The 20,687-nt window shown below is 39.8% G+C and overlaps 1 protein-coding gene across 2 annotated transcripts in view; it reads right to left on the minus strand.

Annotated features, from left to right (window-relative positions):
• Positions 1 to 20,687, minus strand: part of RAPGEF5 (Rap guanine nucleotide exchange factor 5) — a 226,731-nt gene that overhangs the window by 175,468 nt on the left and 30,576 nt on the right. For both annotated transcript variants that reach the window (XM_023250436.2, XM_023250437.2), the window contains exons 2-5: positions 12,914 to 12,964; positions 10,618 to 10,724; positions 5,842 to 5,963; positions 3,992 to 4,160 (exon numbers count right to left, since the gene is read on the minus strand). In XM_023250436.2, the coding sequence (XP_023106204.2) occupies positions 3,992 to 4,160; positions 5,842 to 5,963; positions 10,618 to 10,724; positions 12,914 to 12,964 (449 nt within the window). The remainder of the gene's footprint in view (positions 1 to 3,991; positions 4,161 to 5,841; positions 5,964 to 10,617; positions 10,725 to 12,913; positions 12,965 to 20,687) is intronic.

Consider the following 20,687-nt stretch of genomic DNA (forward strand, 5'->3'; position numbering starts at 1 on the left):
AAAATGAAGACATTACATTTTTCTTTACACGTCTGAGTGTAGGAGGAGTTAAAGTTTAGCAATCCTCTAGAACTCTTTCAACAACAGTTTAAATGTTAACTGCCCTGTAATTGGAGACTACAGTTTCATGTATTCGAGGTTCATAGGCTCCGTCCATTCAGACCACTCCCACTTCCACCCATGGTGAGCTGGCACCTGCTGTAATGGCGGCTGCACTGGAACAGCCATGCTTCCTCACAGCCTCCGTTCTAAAATTTCTCACTAGTTCTTTTTTTTTTTATTTTTTTTTATTTTTTAACATTTATTTATTTTTGAGAGGCAGAAAAAAACAGAGCATGAGCAGGGGAGGGGCAGAGAGAGACAGGGAAACACAGAATCCGAAGCAGGCTCCAGGCTCTGAGCTGTCAGCACAGAGCCTGATGAGGGGCTTGAACCCACAAACTGCGAGATCATGACCTGAGTTGAAGTCAGATGCTTAACCAACTGAGCCACCCAGGCGCCCCACAAATTTCTCACTAGTTCGGAATCAACTATGAGGCCGCCCTTCCCTGCGCTGTTACTTCAGCATCCCCAACCAACACCCTGCCCCAATCACCTACCCACACCCACACACACACACACGAGTGAGAAAAAAGTCACTTATAGGTCACTTGATTTGGCTTTCGTTTTGAAGAAAATACCATGACTGTTATTTTTTCTCCCTAAGATTGTACCTTCGACAACCTATTCACTCACTTCATTCAAATTATCTATAAAAGTTATTTTGTATAGAACAGGAATTTTGTTTCCTAAAATTAGCCTGGAAACCTGCAGCAGCTCCATTTCCCATCCTGCTTCAAATATTCTTTTCTAAATGGAAAAAAAGATCCACAAAATGCATTTACACAGAATTGCATGTCATAGAGATACTAAAGTGGCTTCCTTGCATAATTTTACAGAGACTTAGAAGATAGCACATTAGAGGGACCCGACGCAAAACCGCATACAAAGACCGGAATAGCCTTCAAATATCAAAAAGGCTATTAAAAGGAACATAGGACAGGATTTTCAGCTTGTGAATGGACAATGCAAATTAATGAATCAAGAGGACTTTAGAGGGCATTTCAGTAGAATGGATAAAAATGTTTTAACAGAACAGAATGAACACAGGTCTAAGAATGACAGAGAAGAATTGAAAAATTGTTTGATGCAAACAGGAAGAGACTTAAGTTACAAACACTAAGACAGACATGAACTGGAGACATTGTGGAAGTTTTTGGTCAAGGTAGGACTTGGGCTCCCCCTTGGGGGGGGTGGGTAGAATTTGACTAGAAATGGAAAAAGGAAGAGGAAGGAGAATATCACAGGAGCATGAGGGAATAAAAAGGTGTGAGGTGGAGGTGAGAATGAATGGAGATCACCAGATGAGAGCATAAGTTACCGTGGGGTCACATGCATCAAGCCACATGAAGGCTGTGCCATTACAGCTTGAAGAAGACATTGTCCTTGGGCACCTTTTCTCTGACCAGAATTTTTTTCAAGTCTGGATAACCTAAACCTAGCCTTTCCAAAATATGGCCAAAAATTTTACCCTGAGAGGTAGGCTTAGAAGTCTAGCATAGAAAAAATGGTCACACACACACATTACATATATATATATATATATAAATATATATATATTTATATATAAATATATAAATATAATATATATTTATATAAATATAAATATATATATTATATATATAAATATATTTATTTATATATATATATATATATATATATATACACATATATACATATACACATACATATACATACATACGTATCTCCCTCCAGAATAGACTTGCAGTGGTTCATTAATTTTATCTTTTAATAGTTAGTACTTACAATATGGGACAGATGGATCCATAGCTCCCCAATGACAATTTCCCCAGAGGAATTGCCACTCCTAATGCACATGTTCACATCACCACCAACAAAAAAAATATCTGCTGATAAACAAGACATGCTCCAGCGATTCTCAACTCCAGAGGCATGACATTTGTGTTCAGGGACTGGGGTGACAAAAAACTGCAAGTAATCTGGAATTAATATTAGGAAAATTTTGAAAATAATTTTTAGAACTAGAGTAGACTCAGGCTTTCCCCATAACAAGGTCATCTCCGATCTGCTTGCTAAGTCGGGAAGAAAGTGCTGGAGCTGAATCAGGAGGAATGTTTGCAAGTTTATTTCAGCTGCCCTTATGCCCCTGTTAACCTATGCATGCCCATGAGATTGCACACACTTCCATGTTGGGTTCAGGATGGGAAGTGCTTAAGAAGAGCTGCTGGAGAATGCCAGTCCCACAGAGTCCAAGCATGTCACAGACATTTCTAGCTTCAAAAGCACAGCACTCCCTCTTGGAAAGCTTGTTAAGGTTTATTAAAATGTTCTTTGACTTTGCTCAGGAAATTCTACCTCCATTGAAAGCATATCATGGCTAAGGAACATTTTCCGTAATTAGAAAACTCAGGGAAGAATTACGTTTGAATTTTGCTTCACCATTCCAAGGTCCTCTATACAGTGGTGGTGGTAAATTCACTACCATTCCCAAGTCAGTCTAACATTTTTATAGTTTCTGTTTACAATGTCTTAGAAGAGGGAGGTAGAATGGCCCCCTAACTCCTGGAACACACTCGAGCAAGTGTTACAAAGCATGGGTGTTATAGCTAGACAGACATGGATTCAAACCCTAACACTCAACTCACCACTTGTGTGACCTTAGACAGGTGACCTGACCTCTGTGCCTCAATTTCCTCACTTACAAAATAGCGATAATAAGAACGGTGTTCTAGAATTCATCTGAAGATGAAATAATAAATATAAAGCAGTTAGCATGGTTCCTAACATAAAATGTGTTTCTAATATCAACCTATTAGCACAGTGTCTCATTAATATTCTAACACTTATTTCTTTTCTAAAAGCCTGGATTAACTGTTCAGTATTAAGTGTCTGTTTTTTTAACAAGAGCAACTCATCCTTGTGATGATTGTTTCTCTTTGAACCTACTCTTCCTACCCATGAGATGAGAGTAATACCTCTCGCCCTGCCATCTCAAGACGGGAGACAGTCAACCGTAAGTATGGGAACACATTTTGAAAACTGAATACATAAAAGTTATTGATGGCAAATTTTAATCTGAAATACATTATTCTGAAATAGGCATATCATGAATGCTGTGGAGAAACAAAGACATGTCAGGCAGCACCATATCAGGACTCAAGACCTGTTCCTAAGCCTTCTCTAATGAGTTTTAATTCATTTTAATCATATAGTGATTCAATATCTCCATGCGATAGTGATTCACGTGTTTTATTTGCCAAATGTTGCTTCTTGATTATTTTCAGAAAGGTTTTTGAGCTCTTTCTTAGGAAAGTCACGACTTGAAGAGTGGATTATATGTCAGTTATTATTTTAGTCCAATCTAAGCCAAATCATATTTATTCCTAATCTAGATCACTACTCATATAGTGATGATTAAATCAGAAGCGGCTCGTGGTACAGCTGGTGAGGCATGAACTTCTGGGATTTGAATACCAGTTCAGTCATTTATTAGCTGGATTTAATTGCCAGCAATTTCTTTTACCTTTCTTTTTTTTTAATTTTTTAAAAATGTTTGTTTATTTTTGAGACAATGTGAGAGACATAGTGCAAGCAGTGGAGGGGCAGAGACGGAGGGAGGCACAGAATCGGAAACAGGCTCCAGGCTCCGAGCTGTCAGCCCAGAGCCCGACGCGGGGCTTGAACTCACGAACCGTGAGATCATGACCTTCGAAGTCAGACGCTTAACCGACTGAGCCACTCAGGCGCCCCTCTTTTACCTTTCTGAACTTGCATCTGAGAAATGGGAATGGGACAACTATCTCCTCAAGGAGATAGTGGTCTTCAAGAGCAGGGCACGGTCCCTAGAGACACTAAACATTCTCTGAATGAGTATAATTTTATAATGGAACAAAAAAGAACATCTACTTACAGCTCACAGATGCCAGCTTTGGCAGGAATGAGAGGCACAAGTTGCAGTAAAAGTTTGACACCATTCTGCCATTCTTCTTCTCTTTCAAATTCACAGTACAAATAGCTACATTCATCAGATGAAAACTGGTAGAAAACATAGGTATCTTGAAAGTATAAATTCTGGTCCACTGTTGGAAACAAAAAAAGGGGTGGGTCCGTTTCTCAAAGTATATTATTAAGAGAGTCATAAACCAAATAATAAATTGAAAGCCCTACTAATTATTATGAGAACCCAGGGGAAGGACTATAATTATATATTCTAAGTCCATTCATGTTTACAATCCCACTGAATTAAAGGGGACTTACTGACCAACCCAATTTTTATTACTTGAGGCCTTAGCCAGCATCTTCACATGTATTTTATGACTTATGTGCTTCAGAGACAGGTGAAATCAGTAGCAATTCGAAAAGTGGGGAGAATTTTTTTTTACATGTCCCAAGGCAAACTAATACGTTTAATTACATTAGTGATATACAAGTGTAACACTATGACAAGTTTCAAACCAGTGGTTCTCAATTGGGTTGGGGGGGGGGGGGTAATGACTGTGCCCCCAAGGGACACTTGGCAATGTCTAGAGACAATGTCTGGTTGTCATTACTAGAGGGTGCTACTGGCATCTGGTGCTAAACATCCTGTATGTACAAGACAGGCCCCTACAACTAAGAATTATCTAGCAAAAAATATCAATGCTACCAAGGTTGTTTTAAAAGAAATCAAGGACTGATCCAAAAATACATTAACACGTAATTTTTTTTGCTCACCACTAACATGAACCTCACAAGCAAGCAGGTAACATTCTTCAAAGATAGTCACTGATTTTCAATGTGAGAGTATCAGGTGCTAGGTGTTAATAATGCCTTGAAATTACACCCACATCCCCATCTGTACTCCTCTTGCACGTTGGCACTTGGGGTATGCCTTTCTCAACCTTACTATGTTCTCTGACCCTCAAGATTTATTACTTAGAGGGAAAAAGGGGCTTCCTAGTGACTAACTAGAACCTTCATGATAGAGCCAAATAAAGAATCTGGATTGCTTGACTTCTAATTCTTCAATTCCCAGGGCTCAATTAGGAAAAGAGATATCTGGCATCTATTTTAGTTGCTAGTTAACATCAATTTTGTGCTCTTTTTAAACAGCTAATTTTCATAGGTCATATCTCTAATTGTTCATGATTAGTCAATTAAATGGCATACACATTCCACTCATAAAATCAGTTTCTGATAATTATTCTAAGTACACCTAGACAAATCACACATTTAGAACAACTAAAGATGTCTCTGATTAAAAAAAAAAAATAACAACTGAGGGGCACCTGGGTGACTCAGTCGGTTAGGTGTCCGACTTTGGCTCACATCATGATCTTGTGGTTCGTGCTCTGTGCTGACATCTCAGAGCCTGAAGCCTGCTTCAGATTCTGTGTCTCCCTCTCTCTCTGTCCCTCCCCTGCTCTCTCTCTCTCTCTCTTTCTCTCTCTCTTTCAAGAATAAATAAACATTTAAAATTTAAAAAACAAAACAAAAAAATCTGTTAGGAGCCTTTTGGGTAGAGGAGAAGGTAAGGGAAAAACTCTTACAGGTAGTAGTCTGTGAATCAGCAAGTACCTAATTATTTTTATAAAAGATGTGCAAAATAACCATCAAAAGATGACTGGTCACTTTTATTTACAAAATATGAGAGAATGCAAACATTTACCTGCAAAAGCAATTTCCATCCAGATTGTAACATCCTCTAGAAAATTCAAGTAAATTTTGTTCTGGTAGCTTAATAAAATAATGCTCTGTGCTTTCAAAACATATGATACTAACCTGATAACATAATTCCCATATCCAGTAGGAGCTGCCAGACCCCTATGGCCATAGATCTGCACTGGACAAAGGGACAGTGTTCTAGAAGCCAGTCTACCAGCTCTGACCCAACACAGCTCCTCCTGAACAAAAGGGAAGCCATTCATGGTTAAGACATTGTTGCAACTCATTTGCCAAATAATTGATATTTAATATCATCCGTTTCATAAGCTTTTTTAAACAAGCGACTCAATAATAATGAATCGGCACCTCTTATTCATCTTTCCAATTTCAGCTGAAATATCACTTCCTCAGGAACACTTGGAATCATATCCTCTTATACTCTTGCTTCAATCACCCAACGGTTAGTAATTGTACATCTTTCCAAATGAATACTATCTGCTTTCCTCACTTCAGAATCATTTTCAAGATATCAGCAACTATGTATATACCTCACCTTTAGACCCCAACAATTACAACAGTTCAGATACACAGATAAGCTCTCAATACACGTTTGAATAAATGAAGGAATAAATTTAGCAATCCTTTATATAAAGATAATGCTTCTGCCTTGGTAAAACAAGTACCTCAAAAAGTGATGGCGATCAACTTTTGTTCAACTCTTTATAGATTTTTATCTAGTCTTTTTGAGAACCAATTAATTCCAAGATTACTCAAAGTTGGGACCATAGAGAGTGCTAAAGAGTTTTGTTTGCTACTCTACAGATTAAATCCTCAAATTTGTCTCCAAGAACAATAAATATGACCATTAATCTTTTCAATATAGTCTAAGGGATATGGCCATGCAGCCTAGATCACAAACCCATAAACCCAGCTGTGCGTGATGGATTCCACTCACCACATATGCAAAAATATCCTCTGCAATCTGTTTTAAGATCCACAACTGCATTTGAAGAATGCCCCAATCTGGGCACTACAAGCAGTATTTTCATGCCACTTTTCCATCTTTATCAGCCTCAAATGAAAATCCACAAGAAGACAAGTTCCTGAAATATGGTTTTTCATTTGCAAAAATCTCACTGAAAATTATTCTCCCTTAAAAAAAAGTCACCAAGATGTTTCTTTTAAAAAAATGTATCATGTAAATGGTTATCTTTATTCAATGTTTGGTATTTAAGAACCAAAACATGTCAATATTTTATTCCTAAAACAGAAACGTATTGCCATGAGATGTCGTATTTTCAGGTGTGAAGGAAAAATAAGCTTTTCTTACTGAGATATTTGGTTTTGGGGTTTTGAGTTTTTTTATGCACAAGGTGGGGCTTGAACTCATAACCCCAAATATCAAGTCACAAGCTCTACCAACTGAGCCCCTCTGCTAAGATATTTCAACAAATATCCCAGCTTGGGTAAGTCTAACTTTTTTTTTGGTAAAGTGCCACTATTTGAAAGGTACTCTAAGGTTAGATTAGGGCAACACCAGACATGTTCACTTGCAGGTTAGCTTTAAGACATTAGAAAGATTAACTGTCAAATAAATGGATGTTTTCTGAAAAAAGGGAAAACAGATTGCAATAAACTAGGCAATTAGACAAAACAGTCAATATTAACTTCTAATTCTATAAGACACCTTTTATGTTAAAGGCTCAAAGTGTTAATTAATTCCTCAACGCCTCTGTCAATTAGCCAGCATCTTTGGGCTTGTAAAGTACTTTTATCCCAGGGATTTAAACACTGTATTATTGTAATCCTTTTCTCAGAACAATCCAGTCCTCAGTCTGTTCTCACCTGGAATAGGACACAACCAAACATTTACTAACAAACTAAAGAGGCAACTTGCAAAAGGTGACTAGGTGGATGAATACGTTTGCTTGCTCGCAGATGATGGGGGAGAAGTTTCTTAGACTGGGGCTTCTCAAAAGTGTGTTTAGAAGCACATGGGGAATTTGGTTAATGTGCAGATTCTGATGCAGTATGGCTGGATGGGGCCCAGGTGATGCTGGGAGCCCCAGTTCCCCAGCTCTACCTTCTCCATGGGAAGGGCTCACTCTGTCTTAGGCAGCGGGGCTGAGTCTATATTCCCAAACAGGATATTGCCATGACAACGCTAGTTAATAAGAGCTCCCCCAACCCCCAGCCAGCAAGCTATGGTTTCAGTTGCCCATGATCCCTTTCTTCTCTACCCCCAACTTTATCAAATTATGTTTCAAATATCCTTCATTAATCCATCTACACCAGGGAACACACCATTAAGGATAGGGATAAACACTATTAACATCACCAAAGCAAACAAAATGAGGTGAGGTGCCCCTGCATTGAACTCCCACTCCCCTGACTTGCTGGCCAGGTCTGCAACAATCCAGCTCCCATACCCAAACCTACAGGACTTAGGGGAGAGCAGCGAGGAAAAAAAGGTATGCATGGAAGGCAGCAATCTCAACACCCGCAGCAGTTCTTACTCCAGTCTTGTACTGAATCCAGAAACCATTGTGGGTACATGTAGATCTAACTACAGTTGCAACACTAGGTGGGAACATTCCATATGGAGGTGATTAGCTATAAGGCCAGTGTGGCTGTTACAACAAAACTTTAATTTGACCCATTTCTGGAGCTGAAAATTTGATTTCTCTTGGTCTTCTTCTGCCTCCAGTTGCATTTTTAGCAATTAATTCACGGTACTGCAGACAGGACCCTAATCTCAAATGTAAATGGGGTGATGGTATTAAGAGACCTATTTTAAGTCTCAGAAACCAATATGATTTTTCTTCAAGTGCAAAAGCAATAGAAAACATCTCAACATTTTGAAAGTAATTCTCACGTAGTACATGGGGAACACCTTACCTTGATTTACTACCAAATGAAAAGGACTCATCCTAGGCAACCATATTAGCACTTTATCTTTAAACCCAAGGCACTAATTAAATCCTTGGTTAATTAAAAATAAGAAGTTCTGGCCCAACCACTGGGAATCTGAAATAGCACAGCACATGCTCTCTCCCCTTTCTACTCCCACTGAACCCTAAATATGTTCTAAGTGGCATGGATGGTTCTTTTCCATGAACCTTATTAATGTATATCTCCCAATGCTTTTCTCCCTTCTATATCCATGGAGACCACATAAAGAAACTGAGGACAATGACAGATCTTACACATAGCCTTGTGTGGTAGGTAAAATGAATCCTAGGAGCCTGCTTAAGACTAGACCAAAGACTTATCCACCCTGTTTTAGTTTTTAAAAAATGAAAAAAAAAAATCAGATGGATTTCAAATTGATATCATATCTGTTAAAAAAAAAAAAACAAACTACAAAGGCTCTATGTGAAGTAGTCTAGCCATGACTGCAGCCTCTCTTCCCCCCTGTTGTTGTCTACTTGGCCTGGGCTCTCAACGAAAGGTTCTCAGACCTTGGACTATGACTTCCTTATAGGGGGGAGGGGAAGCTTTCTTCAAGAGGTTCATGAGTCCATATACACAACATGTTTTGTCAACAGAACACATCATGTCTAACGTGGGTCATGTTTTTCAAGACCTATGTATATACTAATGTGGTTAATTAAATATGGGATTTTAAAGTAATAATTCATTATAGTTTTCCCACCCTCCCTCCTACCCTTGCTCAATGGTGCCTCAGAAAACAGTTTCTGCCAAGTGTCTGATTAGAAAGAAGTTGGTAGCATGGGATAGTTAGTGACTAGAAAAGAACATGAAGGAACTATCTAAGGTGTGGATAATAGTTACATAGGTGTATATAATAATTAACAATTCTCAAGCTGTACCCTTAAGAATTGTGCATTTTCAGTCATGTCTCAATAAAATGGGAGTCTTCTTACTCAAACAGGTTGAGAATCACTATCCCCCAAACCCATGCCATGATGAAATTTTTCTCAACTGTGACAAATGGAAAAAACAGGAATATTACAATGAATTTGTGATAAAGCTGAGTTAACTTAAAGAAATATCCTTTATTCTGAGGATCTTTCCTCCTTTTTTTTGGTAACATTTTTTATGAGTACTCTTCCTGTTCTTTGTGATATATTGCAATCTTTTCAGTAAGAAAAAATAATGGTAATAAATGCCATAGTTTTCTCTTTTTGTTCAATTTTTATCATTTTAATTTGGTATTGTTTGATATGGCTTAATACGTTTACTTGACAAAATAAAAAGCTGACAATTTACTTTTGTTTTTTCTTCAAATGGCTCCATGAATGAAAACGTGTTCTAAACTTACTAAGTGACCATTCTTAGTCCAGCTGCTTTAAAACTGACCATTAGCCCATCCATTTACTCTCATACCCCCACCCCCTTATTCACAAGCCAAGGCAGAGAAATGCCAGCTCTTTGGACCTGCCCTTCCCCCTCCTTGCAGGGCCTGAGGAGGGGCTCATCCTCACCTGGCAACTTAGAGCACAAGTTCCCCTCTCCCATGGGCCCCCAACAAGTCCTCAAAAAGCCTTGGTAAGATTCCTGAAGAGGGGACCTATATTTACTGAAGTCGCATTATAGCACATGCCCAATAAAAATCTTATAAAACATCACATTTCAGAAGAAGCAGAGCAGAGAGTCTCTGAGGAACTCATCCACATCTGCTGCTGGAGATTCCACACCCTAACTTCAGAACCAGGAGTCTCCTGTTAGCAAATACTCAGCTGAATTTAACTAAAAGAAAAACCACCACCAGTACCCCAAACGGACACTTCAAACAAACCCTCCCAGTACTGATATAGCCCATCTCTCTGTGATCAACTTTATCATTTTATCACATTTTTGGGTTTTTTGTTTTTGTTTTTTTTTCTCCTCAAGGAGAATTTCTGACAAGGTGTTAGAAAACTGTGTTACCTGTAAAATCCCTTGAGGTTCACTCTGTCTTTTATCAGGTCAGCAGCCTGAACAATAATAATATTCCTCAATGCTCTTCCTGCACAAGAAGAATTCTCTCCATAAATCTAAAATGGAAAAGGACAAATATTCTCTGTAGATTCAGAATAATATGATTTGTGAGCTGCCAACAGCATGCTATACATGAAAGAAAATCATGACCACCTCCCTAAGTTGAAAACATTTTAGCCTACGTAGCTACAAACAACTGCCTATTTTATTTTTGCAATTGGTCCACTTGTGCTATTAAAGCTACAATAACTATTTTCCAAATGCTAAACTGCTTTAGCCATGAATCATCTTTTATATGAAGTTTCCAGAGCAAATTATCAATTTTTTTAAAAAAAACACTGTTTCTATTAATACAGCAAATGGAAGAGTATTTATAACATATGACTCTGCCATATTGATATGCATTCATGTAAAAGTCTTGGAAGAGAGGATAGTAATTTTTTCCTATCTGGTGAACATCTCACACTGTGACACAATGCGATAGGGCTACGGTCTGCTTTGCTTTTAAGCTTCACTCAGCTGCAGAGCTCATAGTTAATTCCAAGCATTCTGGTTTCACCTACTTCATGATTCCACCTAGCTGATGAAAATTTTATTTAACTTCCTTTTGAATCTCCTAACACATCCGCATGTATTTCCGATTCTGGGAGGTTGAAGGAGGCTATTCCTTAGATCTAGAGAGCTCTACGTCCTACTTTATATACCTACCTTCTTTCTCTGTAATTGGCACCTTCCTGCATAGTACAATGCTACCTCACAAAAGAAGCAAAGTAAAAATGAACAGTCTTCATAAGTAAAGGTTCTTGAAAATCAATGTATGCGTGCTTACAGGTGTTCACTTGTTTCTTGGTGAACTCTTTCTGCACCTACACAATTGTGCATCTATAAAATATTTTATATCTTCTCTTGAAGCAAACCGATGGATAATATATTGACTATGTCTTGACAGGGAACACTTCAACCCCATCTTATGCTTCTCTAGTATTCCTATTATCACCTCCCAAATACAGCCTGATAACAAAGTGAGAATGGCAGGAAGTTATTTATTTTTAACATGTTAAAACTGTATATTAAAAAACAAACAAAAAAACACATGAAAACTCTACACCAAGTCAGATGACAGACAGTACTTCCCTAAAAGAGGTACAAGTCAGCTGACACTTGATGGGTCCTGACAAGGTACCAGTATTCATTCACTCAGTCATTCAAAAAACATTTGATGAGTAGCTACCAGGCCCCATTCTAGAAGCTGAGATATAGTAGTGAACAAGGCCCAAAAGTTCCAGACCTCACAATGATCACTCTTAAACAACAAAAAACAGGGGCGCCTAGGTGGCTCGGTCGGTTGAGTGTCCGACTTTGGCTCAGGTCATGGTCTTACGGTCTGTGAGTTCGAGCCCCATGTCGGGGCTCTGTGCTGACAGCTCAGAGCCTGGAGCCTGCTTCGGATTCTGTGTCTCCCTCTCTCTCTGCCCCTCCCCTGCTCATGCTCTGTCTCTCTCTCTCTGCCAAAAATAAATAAACATTAAAAAAAGAAAAATTTGGGGCGCCTGGGTGGCGCAGTCGGTTAAGCGTCCGACTTCAGCCAGGTCACGATCTCGCGGTCCGGGAGTTCGAGCCCCGCGTCGGGCTCTGGGCTGATGGCTCAGAGCCTGGAGCCTGTTTCCGATTCTGTGTCTCCCTCTCTCTCTGCCCCTCCCCCATTCATGCTCTGTCTCTCTCTGTCCCAAAAATAAATAAACGTTGAAAAAAAAAAATTAAAAAAAAAAAAAAAAGAAAAAATTTTTTAAAACAAAAAACAAAACAAAAAAACCTCTGCCAACCGATTTTTAAATGTAACACAATGAAGCCTTCCCCATCTTTTTCCAATGAGCATACAGAGATATTATATTATTAGGTAACTATAAAGATAATCCCCTTTTACACAAAGGTTTTAGTGTAAAATAGACACACGGTATTTTTAAAATAGCGGATATCAACACAACAAATTGAAAAATATATATTATGTATTAACTCTGCATTTATGTAAGGACTTGGAAGATGGGAAAATACTTTTTTCCTATCTGGTGAACATCTTGCACCATGCCACAATTATCAGAGCATCTCAAACACCTTCAGTTGTGTCATCCGCAGGTAAGGGAGATGGCCCGCCCAGGAGCAAAGCCAAGGGCTGTACCTAGAAGAGTCTACACCAGGATTTATAAATCATCGTTTCAGAAAATGCAGTAAGAGAAAAGAATCATACCTGGGAAGGAGTGTGCTCAAGGTATGGATTGGAAATTCTTCTCGATAGAGTCTATTTTGAAAGAAAGAAGAGGAAAAACAATTAGAACCAAACAAATCTTTGTACTGTAAGAGACTATGTCTGCAACATGGCAGGCCCAGCAGTTGTCCAAGCCAAAAAACGTGTTTAAATCTCAAGTCATAGGCCATAGAGGATTAACGTCTTTATTCTCATTCAGTGTAGCCATCTGGTCGGCATTCATTCAAATGGGACAGATTATTCCATTTGAATAGCATCTCATCTAACTTTAAGAAGCACATTAAAAAGACTGGGATGTTTCCATACTTGTCATTTAATCTCCATGTGATATTGATTCTGTTTCTCCTTTCCTTTTCATTTCCTCTTTCACCCACTCACTCAGATGTTCACCACTATACATCTGAACTGCTGCCTCAGCTTCTCAGTGGATCTCCCTGCCTTCTGGTCATGCCCCCGCAGGCCATCCTGCAAACCTCAACTCAACAAATGCCCCCAAGTTGCCCCCTTGACTTACAGTGCATCTCTAACTGCTTATATGAGTTAATCCAAACCAGCACAGTCTGCCTCCAACAGGTTTCCAGGATTCTCCTTCCACCTCCCTCCATGACAAGACCCACTTATCAGGAGAGGCCCCCATTCCTACTTGCCTGGGCTCACACCATTCTCCACATTACAGAGTCCTCCACCTTCTTGACACTTCCCTGGATCCCACTGGACTTAGTCTTTTTTTTTAATGTTTACTTATTTATTTTGAGAGAGAGAGATAGAAAGCAAATGGGACAGGGGCAGAGAGAAACAGACAGAATTGCCAGCACACTCAGCGCTGTCAGTGCAGAGCCCAATGTGATCTCATGAACCATGAGATCATGACCTAAGCTGAAATCAAGAGGTGGACACTCAACCAACTTAGTCACCCAGTGCCCTTTTTCTCCCCACCTGACTCTGAAGTCCAGGTTTCGTGCAGTCACCTCCTGGATGAAGCGCCTCCCCCTGTCCCAGTCCACTGGGGTTTGTCCCTCTTCACAGCTCTTCTTCTCTCTACTAGTCATGTGGCAGCTCCCGGATGCTCTGGGCTGTTGGCTGTCATTCTCTGTGTGCATTTGCCTAACTCATCCTTAAGCTCCTTGAGGGAGTGCTGGCAGTTTATAGGGCTTTGCTTTCACAGCACTAGCACACAACCTTGCACACAAATAAATCATTTCTTTCGAGATATTTACATCTATCCATTAAGTATCTGCTGAATGATTTGAATTGTGGGAGCTAATTTTCCCTACCTAACAATCCAGTAAGCCGCACCATCACCCACATATGCTTCAGCACAACAGAAAACTATTATCATTTCCCATTGTGGTAGGAGAAAAAGAACAGAGCAACTAACATTTACTGAGCTCCCAACCTATGTTTAAAAGCTCTTTACACCTCTATTCCAAGGCTTGTTGCCTTTTCAGATCCCATAGTCTTTAGTCTGCCGCCTCCAGTTCTCAGGATCATTTGCTAAATTACAAAACATTCCCTGCCAGTCATGGTTTTCCAGCATCCAAACCTTAACCTAAGGCAGAATTCCCATTCTGCATCTTCCCCACTGCACATGCCTCCCATATTACTTATCTTAATTAAACTGAAATGAATATATAGACTCTATTCAGAAATGCCAATCGGTATATTCTGCTAAAGATTTGCTGTGGCTTCAAAGGAAAGGAAATTCACAAAGGTAGATAGGCCATTTTTAATCCCCAGGTCTTAAAATAAAACATCCACCCACCCCTTCTGGTGTCGTCTATACAGGCTCCAAATCAGCCCTTCTCAGGCCTTCTGTCGTCTGGGCCTACGTAATATATTCACTTATTGAAATACCAAACAATTTAAAATTTGCATATGCACTAGCTTTATCATTTCAAGATGAATCATCATAAGTGATTTTTTCTTTTCCCCCTTAAACAGACTTTTAAAAATCAATCTGGCAGGCCAGGACTGACAGTCTTTGTTACTCATCTAATTGCCTGAATCAGCTCAGGAAAGCAACTACTTCACATGATTTAGTTTTTAAAAAAAGAAAGAAAGAAAGAAAAAGAAAGCTTTTAGGTAGAAACAGGTTCTCAAGAGCTAGGTAGGGACACATTCAGAGGAGAAAGCAAACCACTTCCTTTCTTTCAGCTGCCAACCTAAATCTGGCGTCTCAACACTAGTGTTACACTCACACAATCCTACTTCACAGAAACTTCCCTGTGGATGGCTGGTTTCAAAAGATTGGTAAGGTGAGTAAATAAAGCCAGGAGATTCTTCCATGCTGACTAGATAACAGTAACAGATAAGCTACTAGTCCACTGGGAATCGACAAGAGCAACTTAACAAGAACTGCCTTTTCCAGAACACAATACCTACATTTGTTGTCAGCAACTCCTATGAAGCACTCTCTTAACTGGTCCCAGGAGGGCTTTGTTTCATTAAAGCTCTGAGAAAGCTGTTCTCAAACTCAGCTGGGCTCCAGGAAACCACAGAGCTCCTCATAACACTCTAAAGTTCTGAGGTGTTCAACTTAAAACAACTACCATAACTCTGTACTTCAGAGACCGCTTTTTGTCAGTTGCTGGTATTGACCCAAAATAACAAGTGTCAAAGACCTATAGAAAAAAAAAACATGGAATAGTCTATCCATTACCTCATTAAAAAAAAATTTATTTTTAATGCTTATTTGTTTTCGAGAGAGAGAGAGAGAGGCAGAACATGAGCAGGGTAGGGGCAGAGACAGACATAGAACACGACACAGGGCTCGAACACAGGGACCATGAGATCATGACCTGAGCCGAAGTTGGATGCTTAACTGACTAAGCCACCCAGGTACCCCTCCATCACCTCGTTTTTAAGAGGTATTGGGAAATGATGTAATTTTATCAGAGGAATGGTGGGGGCAACTTCTAGGAATCTGAGCATCACTGCTCTAAATCACCTCGTGGATTGCTCTCCAACATTTACCTGAAAGAGTATCTGTCACAAGAACACCCTTAAAACTGCACCCCTCTCCATTTCGATATTCTTTGCCTAATATACCATCAGCTGTTTTCATTCCATCTTTGAATCCCTTGGTTTTATTTCTCCTCTCAGAGTTCCAGGGCTTTATCGGACCCTTCCTGTGGCAACTAACTTCCATTCATTTCTCATTTACAAAGCACCTACTGAGCTCCTTGCCAGGCATTGTGGGAACTTCCACAAACATACACATGTACATGATATGGTTCCTGATCTAGAAATCCACTTACCAGAACACATAAGACCTAAAGAATACTTTAAACCCATAAATTCTTTTCCTTGATCCTGATTTCCTCATCAACTTACTCTATAATCTTGGATGGATGGTCCCATTGATACAGAGGGTCCTCTTTTAAATGGCCCTCTCTTGGGGCACGTGGGTGGCTCAGTCAGTTAAGCATCTGACTCTTGAGTTAGGGTCATGTCATGATCTCACCATTGTCACACTGAGCCCCACGTTGGGCTCTGCACTGGTTGTGGAGCCTGCTTAAGATTTTCTCTCTCTCTCTCTCTCTCTCTCTCTCTCTCTCTCTCTCTCTCTCTCTCTCTCTCTCCTGCTTGTGTGCACATGCTGTCTAAATAAATAAATAAATAATAAATAAAATTAGATTTTAATTCAAATTTATTTCTTCTCCTTCCCACTTTAGTGAACCATGGAAAATGATTCCCTAAATGATTCCAGGCAGATACTTTTCATATTTTAAACATGTATTAGAAAACTGCAACCCTTTAATATTCACAAATGAACTTCTACTAAAAAAAATAATGGCATAACTCAAAAGGGTAATCGGTTAGCTATCATGTATTACCTTCATTTTTTTTCAAGTTAGGTGTTCACTAAAGTTAAAGTATAATGGCCCAAAATGCTGAGTCTGAACCAAGGACAGAACTCATTCCAGAGTCAGTGAAAATATCTTACTATACTGTATGATAGACTTACAGCACATTTTTTTTATCATCTCTTAAATGATATGCCTTAAAACTCTCTTAGATTGAGGTGAAGAGCTTAGGTGACCAAGGTGAGAGAGAAAAGAAACAAGAAAGAGTGAATCATTTCAATCCCCACAGAAGCACGACCTGCTCTATTTCAAAGAGGAACGATTAAGAGCTATCAAATGTATTAATGCCTTGAGAATTCAGTTCCTGACATAAGTTTCTGTCACCTTCAACCATTGTCTTTTCCCTATTCTGGGTGATCAAGTAGAAGATGAAGACATCAAAGTGGAATGAGCACACTTACATTACTTAACAATCCTAGGAAACCAAAAAGCTTCCTAAGTTACTGGAGGGTCCCTACGTTAAGAGACTACTAGTGACTGAAACAACCAGAGCTGTGACTTAGCAGGCTGTCCAGTAGAGTTCTAAGACTGTGGGTCCTTTTTAAGCCCCAGGGTAACAATTCCAGGTCAATCAAAGCCCAATCAAGGTAAAAGGGACAGAACTCCAGCCAGTATGTGGGCTTGAGAATTACACAGCATCACAAGTTAGGCATTATGCAAGCTGGAGACACGAGCCAATTGCTGAAAGGGAAGCATGGGGAGGGCCCAACACCATCCCTCTGCAAGCTCTCGTCAAGGGTCAGGTCCACAACCATTTCTTCAGGGCTCCAAGGGGTGTGCTCCCACCAGTCATTTACAGCCACAAAGGCCATGTGTAATAGCACCTTCTCAACACAGTCAATAATGTTTTCAAAACTGTATTATGCCACAAGGCCCCGTGAGGTGTTAAGAAAGCAGAGTGAAAGGAAAAGTGACGGAAACACTGAGCACCTCCTTTGTCTTGAGCTCTTTCCCTTAATAGTAACTGCACCCACCTATTCATGTTTTTCACAGAAAAGAGGCCTGACAGAGAAATTAAGAAATTTACTTCAAGTCCCAGAGCTGGAAAGTTAGAGTCAGGACTGAAACAAAAGTGACTGATTCCAAAGCCACCACTCTGCTATAATACGCTTCATGCTATTCAATAGTAATTGAGTTTCTACCATACGCTAGACATTGTGCTAAGTATTTTACATGCAACATACCACTTAATCCATGAAAAACTATGAGGTAGATACTATTAATTCCATTTTGCAGATGAAAGAACTACTCTTAAAGAGGTTAAGAAATTTACCCAAGTTTGCAGCCCACACCCCTCTGTAGTCACTGCTCCATAGGTGTCTCTTATAACATAGACTGTGATGATTCAAAAGTCACATGACAAATGAGTGCATCTCACTGCATTTAGAAATCACACATAGCACTAGATCCAATGGTTCTCAACTCTGGATGTCTACCAGAGCCATCTGAGAAACTAAAGAGAAAAATGAATCAGGTGTTCATGTCCCACCGCAGACCACAGAATTAGAACCTCTAGAAGCCGGACCTAGGTGGTTTTTGCCAAGCTCCCCAGGTGGTTCTATTGTGCAACCACTGTGCAAATGAGTGGCTAGAATTGGCGATTTGAACCTCTCACCATCCACTTCAACTATGAGACTTGGAGCACTCTTCAAACATCACCTCCCTCGCAGGCCCGGCTGAGTTTAGAACAGAGTAGAAGTACAAGTCTTTTGACCAACAGCACAGGCATCTCTGGGTGAGCTTCTCTGTCTGGCTCATGTAAAAACAAAGAGCCAGTGTTTCTGGAAATACCACCTTGTACCCGTTGGTGTTGTGTGTGTTATATATACCCCATCTCAGACACAGCCCTGAGCCAAGTTACCTTCGTGGCTGCAGAAAAGTGCAGGACCTACACCCCTTCTGAAAAGGCATACCCTTTAAATGGCATCCGTAGCATTACACTTAATTTTTACTTCCCATTATTAAAGGACTCTCTTCTAATGTAAACATGTTTGCCCCACTTAAAACCTGAAGGAGAAAATTAAAGTGGGTTCTAGGAATACTTATAAATCTTTCAAAATCTTGCCTGCCTAGGGAAATAAATCAGCAAGAACCAGCAGCTTCTGGGAAAACACACACAATAGGTGCAACAGAAACAAACCCTAATGTGTCATCAACTTGGTTTTTATTCAGTTCTTGGGAAAATCTTTCTTCTTGCTGCATTTACAAGCAAGGGAATAGTTCTACCTAACACGGTGAGCTTTGGTTAATGCAATCACAGAAAAGCCTTTAAAATTTAGGAATCAAGTTCCTAACGATTTTGGAAAAGTTAAATTAGCAAGCTTACTTATCTCCACTTGTTACTGAATTCCCTTCGTGTACTAACATCGACCCCCTGAGTCACATCTGGACTCCAAGATGAACCCTTTCCCCAGCAGCCAACATGAAGACACTCCCACCAAGACAACAGGAGCAGCAAAATAATCAAAGTGTTACATTATAACCCGCAGCATAAATACCCATGAGTCCATATGGATATAAATGATTGAGTAAACAAATGTTGAGTCAAGAGGGGTGGAGGGAGTGTGGACAGTCTTCCTTACAGAATAACTCCAATTGCTAAATTCAGTAAGAGGAAAACAAAATCACCATTAGGCAAATACCACAGTACTGAATGTTGCAAAAAAGAAAGAAATCCGTGGATGCCAAAATTAGTGGACACAAGTGTGATACACAGGCTGTCTGCAAAGTGTCAAAGTGGCTTCTCACAAGACACTAATGAGTATGGAGCAAAAAAAGAGTAACTTTTCAGGAGCATAGCAGACCTGACCCAAATTTATAAAAGTTATCACTTATCATGAGACATATTGACATCATTTGCCTGCTGAAAGGATACACTGAGGAAGGCATTTTTATGACATTTTTGTAAAACTGCACACCTGAATTCAATGTGAAAACAACTCCAAATTGAGGGACACTCTTCAATTTACGACTGTAATTCCATAAAAATTGTCAAAACTATCAAAGACCAAGAAATACTGAGGGACTCTCCCAGGTTGGAGGAGACCAAAGGAAATACAACCAAAGGCCATGTGTGATCTTGCACTAGGATAAGGACCATGGCTGGACAACTGGAGACCAAAATGAGGTCTATTTTGAGTTGATTGGCTAGGAATGCTGGTTTTGCCAAAAGTACTATGGTTACATAAAATGTTAACATTTGGGGAAGCTGGATGAAGGTTATAAGAGAACTCTTTACACTATTTGTAGAAATTCTGAGTCTGAAATCATTTCAAAAGGAAAAATTAAGAAAAAAAAAGTAATGGCCTTCTTCCTTCCCACAAATAAAGTTTCAAAAAACAATCCAATATTATTTTAAAATCAAGCTTCTATGTCTTTGCTAAATGCTATATGGCCCTTACCCCCGATTATCTCAGGCTGCACAACAGAATGACCCTACTTGTCTCCCTGCCGACTTGGACCCCTAGCACCTTCACACAAATCAGATTCATCTCCCTAAAACATCTTGCCTATCACCTTATCTTTACTAAATACTTATTTAAAATCCACATCTTACTCTCCCTGAGTGTCCAAGCAGTGGATACCATCGACGATACCCTGCCACACTTTTCCCCTACAAACTCTCTGCTCTAGCCAGGCCCACCATTCGATTTTTACTCTGCCAACTGTGCACATTCTCACTTTTGTGTCTAAGCCCTTGCCGTGACCTCTCCTCCCCGCATTTCTCTGCATTTCCACACCTTGCTCTTCCTGTGAGCCACACAAATGCCGGAGGAAGCCCCTGTAAGCCCCGAGCCTCCCACGACTAATCTCTTTCCCAAACCTTCTAACACTTGTCTTTAGCTGCCACTAGATACATTGCCTCCTGCCTCCATTTGTAGAGTTCTCCC

The sequence above is a fragment of the Felis catus genome, chromosome A2 (assembly GCF_018350175.1).
Source record: "Felis catus isolate Fca126 chromosome A2, F.catus_Fca126_mat1.0, whole genome shotgun sequence".
Lineage (NCBI taxonomy): Eukaryota > Metazoa > Chordata > Mammalia > Carnivora > Felidae > Felis > Felis catus.